Here is a 5,095-nt window from a genome sequence, read left to right on the forward strand (position 1 = left end):
TAGGTATGCCTTGCTATAAAACGAAGCCAGCGATATCAAATGTTTCTTACGATTTTATCTTTCATAGTTTGCATGGCCAAGTATATAAGAAATAAGTGTGCAAAGTTTCATTCAGAAACGAGTTATGTTTGTTGGTGCATACAAGAACTGTAAAAATAGGTTATGAAAACATGAACAAAAAAATTAGGCGTGGCTTTGCTATCGCAAACAGAAATGACCAGCGTAGCCGAGGGGAAGCCTCAGCAAAGTTGTGCAAAGCTAGGCGAAGAAGAGCGTGGTTTAGCAAAGCAGGATCTCGTAAACTTCGAATTTCCTCTCGATGAACTTCGCGATACCTTGATGCCGATGCTCGTTCATTGGCGAAAAACTCGGGATCTTCATTTGTTCGACGACGCCTGGTCTCCGCTTGTCCTGCTCGAACACTTTCATCTTCTCTTCGGCGACGATTGGTTTCAACTTCCCTTGTCCACTGCTCGGGATCGACTCTCCCTTTCCTAGCACGCTCACGAGCCGTTTCTCTACGGCATTCTAATCGAGCGGCGTCTTCGCGAGTTCTAGCGGTCGGCTTCGCCGTTGCACTACGTCAAGAAAGTCCAGGGCGAGAAAGAGGCCCGCCGATGGGAGAGCGCGCCTGCTAATAGGGAGCGTTGACGTCGTTACCAACGTCATACCACGTGCGCTCGGCGCGGTTGTGCAATGGCTCCGCTCCTGCTCATTTCCGCCCTGCCACCTGTGCCGCCAGTCCTCCTCTCCACTCGCCTCCCTCCTCCCTCCTCGCCACACTTTCTTCCCTCTCGACAGATTTCCCTCTCGCTATACACTTGCCCCTCTCCCGACTTTGCTATGCTGCGAACATCGCTGCGCACGGACCAAGCTCGACTTTAACAGCCCGGCTGTAAAAATTTGAAACATCTGCAGTGCTCTCAAAGAAGATTCAGGAGACCTAAAATTCGCCGTAGCTTGTCTCCTACCTGGTTCTTGTTGTTGTCAAATTTTGCCCATGGGGCACGTCATCTTTCTTTTTCTAGCTTGTTTCGCAGCATCAGTACAATACAACGGTAGGCCTTCACACAGAACGGTCGGCGAATTGTGAGACAAGATTTTGTTCCGTAAAGTCCAGGTTCCATTCTAATGGTTTTAAGCATACAAAATGTACCTCTCTCGACATTGCTGATATGACAAAGTTCTATCCCGCAAACTTGAGAGTCGCAAGAACCACATAGGTGTCTTCTTTCGTTTTCCTTCGCCAATGCGCACCATTGTAGCACTCATTCGGGGCAAAACAACGTTAGACAGAAGCCCAATATCTATCTATCTGATTGTTCTCTTTCGGTGCAGATCTTGACTCGAGAATCATGCAGGCACCCTCCACACTGTTTGCCAAGTTTCAAAGCATTTCTTGAACAACAACTGTCCCTGCATGGTTGCTTCGCGCACTGCGACTTTCGCGCATTGATTCCCGGCAAACTTTCGTTTCTCTCGGCCTTGCACTCCTAAATTAAACATACTGCACCTACTACTATAGATGAGAAACTGCAGCGAATAAGGACAAAAGAAAAATTCTGCAGAACCCACCTTACGACGACCGTCGACGGTAATGCGTTTAGCATTGAATTAATAAAGCAACACATCGTATTGTCACCGTCGAAGCGAGTTATATACGAGGCGTGTACTGCAGCGGAACTCCTCTGTCGCGAGGAGTTCTCTAAGAACACTCGGAGCCATCTGGCGCCGACGCCGCGAAGCCTAAGCGTGGCCTCCGAAATCTATGGCACGCCGGTGCGTGCGCACGCTTCGAAACGCGTCATGCGGCAACCGGGTTCCTCTCTCGCACTTCTATTGAACACACTGCGCCATCTAGTCGCGCAGCCGAGAAGTACGCGCGTGGCCTCTGAGATGAGGAGCGTGTCAGGCCGGTGCCTATAAACACTGAAAATTGTTTCCCTCGCACGCCGCACACCCCCTGCCACATACTCAGTGAACCAAAGTTGGCGAGAGTTTCATTGAATAGCGGCACATACCCAGTGTATTTGTGGCGCAGCAGGCTTAAGCGTCTGGTTCCTGTCCTTGAGAAACCAATGTGGCTTGGGTTCGATTCCGCTTATAGCATCAGAGAAATTTAAGTGATCTGTTCCAGTGCCACTGCCACAAGGTCGAGTCAGAACGTAAGGCACGTGGCAGAGAACGAGACCAGCTCCGGAACGCTGCGACCGCACACGAGGTACCGTGTCATATTTCTCCTCGGACTCCATGCCCTGCCACGGAACCTTCAATAAGCTGGAGATGGTCTGACTGACGTATCCGTCGATCGTTTTCGTCAATGTAAAGCGGCACATTCTCAGTGGCGCATACCTAATTAATTACCTAAGTTGGCGTCAAAGATGTTCGTTGAAGTGCGGCACACACCTATACAGGCACATACCCGGTGCTCCAAGTCGGCGTCAAATAGTTTCATTGAACAGCGGTACCTACCCAGTCCCGCATCTGCAGTGATCCCATGTCCGCGTGAGAGAGGTTCGTACACATTGTCACATACTCAGTGTGATAAGTATTTCATAAGTGATGGTATCTCATAAGCTTCATCTCACGAGCTGCCTTTCCAGCCGTGGCGGCACGATGATTATGGCGTCCTGCTGCTGAACTTGACGAGGTCGTGGGTCTGGTTTGCGGCAGTGGCGACCGCATCTTGATAGCGGTAAAATGCCAAGAACGCTCGTATAATTGAATGTTAGGGCCCGTTAAAGAACTTCATTGAGACAAAATTGATCCCGAGTCCTCCACTACGATGCATCAAATTGATAGTCCCATCAATTAAGTGATCTGTTCCGGTGCCACTGCCACAAGGTCGAGTCAGAACGTAAGGCACGTGGCAGAGAACGAGGCCAGCTCCGGAACGCTGCATGATCATGCTTTGGGATGTGAAACCCCAAGTCACTCAATCAATCAATTAGTCAATTATTCAACAGTCTTTCTGTTTGGATTTTGTTTGCACTTCCTATGGGCCTTGCGACTTTGTCAAATGATTAAAAATAATACAAAAATGTGGGGCTTCAGGTCTATAAATTGGCACAATGAGTTATGAGAGACGCCTTAGTGGAGGGTTTCGAGTTCATCTTGACCACCTTGGGTTACTTAACATGCACCCACTGCACTGTATACGTACGCTTTAACAGCGGAGCTGTTTAAGCCGGCCGTTATTCCGTTAGTCATCCACAAACACGTGGGCCGATCCTGGTGGTAGTGCAAAAAGGGTCCAAGCGCAAAGGCCCTGTGAACTAGCGGAGCTGAGCCTGGCTTAATTTAGCTAAGCATGGTTGGAACTACTTAATCTTAGTCAGTCATCGATAGCCAATCGATAGTCAATCAATAGCTAATAATAATCAATCAATAATCAATAAATTCCGGGAAATGCTGGGGATGACTTGGTAGTGCTTAGCCTAGCCCAAAAGCCAGGACTAGCTAGGTGCCCATCAGCTCCGCTGTCTCTTTAGCATTGCGCCTCCTAGTGCAAGCTACGCTAGTATTTTTTTTTTTTTTTGCATTCTACCCTTAAAGGGCCCCTCACCAGGTCTGGCCAATTCGAACTGACAAGCGCAGTGCATACAATACACGCTAACGATCGTGTCTGCTATCGTGTCTTTTCGCGGTAGCCACGCTCCCAGCAGGAGAGTCGACGTATATGGCGCAAGTGCGCCTACGTTCATTGCCGTGCTGTGACGTCACTCACAGCGACACGTGACTTGAAAATTATTCAAGGTAACAGCAGTTATTTGTTTGATGTGTTGCTTCAATAGTCTAATTAAAGTTTAGAGAAATAATAAAACCTACAAACCGAATGTCTGCGTGTCTTTGTTTTACTTCGTATCCTAGTAAGAGAGATGTACGTACTTCCGTATCGTCTGCTTGTCATTTTCTAGCGTGTTCTAGCACGCGATCATGCTCTGTGATCCGCTCGCGTCTGCCTCAGTGTTCGTGTAACACTGTATTATACCGCTAGTCAGGTGTGCTCGTGCACAGCGCGCAAAATCGTGCGCAGCGCAAAACGAGACAAACTCAACAGCTCGCGCGCGAGACCGTCAGCGCAGTTGCGCCGCGCAGCAAAAAAAAAAACGAGAAAAAAATGCGTGACCCGTGACGTATGCGTCACGCGATCCTCTAGCTCCGGTATTGGAGAACGCAGGAAAGGAATTTAGCTTGCAAAGGCTAGACGGGGGCAAGCGGAGAGAGTGTCTATGTTGGTGGTGACGCTCGCCTCCTGAAATCATTCGTTTGCGGCGCTGAAACATTTCTGTATCGGCTATTAATGAACCAATTTGAAAAATTCTTGCGGTAGATCGCTCCTATAGAGGACGCGTAAGAACTTCGTGGTTGTAACCAAAATTGGCAATGTGGCCTGGTGATGGAGGAGTCCTTTAACGAAGTGTAGCACCCACTGCCGGTATTGAAACCGCGACCTAGTGCCCAGCAGTGCTACGCTATATCCACTAAGCTACCGCTGCGAGTGAAAATAATTGCGGTCTTTAAGATTCCACCAGACACTCTTTAAGGGTCTGACTCTCCAAGTGGCAACTGGTCTAACAACCAAGTCACCCAATTCCTACACGCAGGTCAGCTTTACACCTTCGTGGACTGAGTGGCTCTTTTCTCTCGGTCATGGTGAGAGCGACGTCCGGGAGCTCACCGTCAGCCTCGTGACGGTTCCGGGCGAGGCCGTGTTCGAGGCGACGGCACGCGTTTTCCGCGATGTTGTCACCGTCATCGGGGAAGTGTTGCGCATCTCCCTATACGGCAACAGCTCGCATTGCGTGCCCACGATGCCGTACCGCAAGTTCTGCTACTGCTTGCGGCCCACCTCCCCACCACCATCGGAGTGAGCCCGGTCCTCATGTTGTATACCCACCGCACGCCTGCCTGTGACGCCTGTCAACCCGGCTGTGATGAACGTTCGCAACCCGAGATGACAAAGCACGAGCGGTTGCGCTGGCTCCTATTATACTAAACCACGCGCAGAGCGTGCGCTTGCGTCTATTGACATATTGATTAATGCGTCCTGTGACTTTCAAAAATTAAATATGCATAACACGCGAGGGTGTTA

The 5,095-nt window shown here is 49.6% G+C and overlaps 1 protein-coding gene across 1 annotated transcript in view; it reads left to right on the forward strand.

The window, feature by feature from the left end:
• LOC119442685 (uncharacterized) overlaps nucleotides 1-4,874 on the forward strand; it is a 17,936-nt gene extending 13,062 nt beyond the window's left edge. The window contains exon 10 of the mRNA XM_049663025.1: nucleotides 4,608-4,874. Coding sequence (XP_049518982.1) covers nucleotides 4,608-4,874 — 267 coding nt within the window. The remainder of the gene's footprint in view (nucleotides 1-4,607) is intronic.
• Nucleotides 4,875-5,095: the final 221 nt, after the last annotated feature.

This window comes from Dermacentor silvarum, chromosome 2 (genome assembly GCF_013339745.2).
Source record: "Dermacentor silvarum isolate Dsil-2018 chromosome 2, BIME_Dsil_1.4, whole genome shotgun sequence".
Classification (NCBI taxonomy): Eukaryota; Metazoa; Arthropoda; class Arachnida; order Ixodida; family Ixodidae; genus Dermacentor; species Dermacentor silvarum.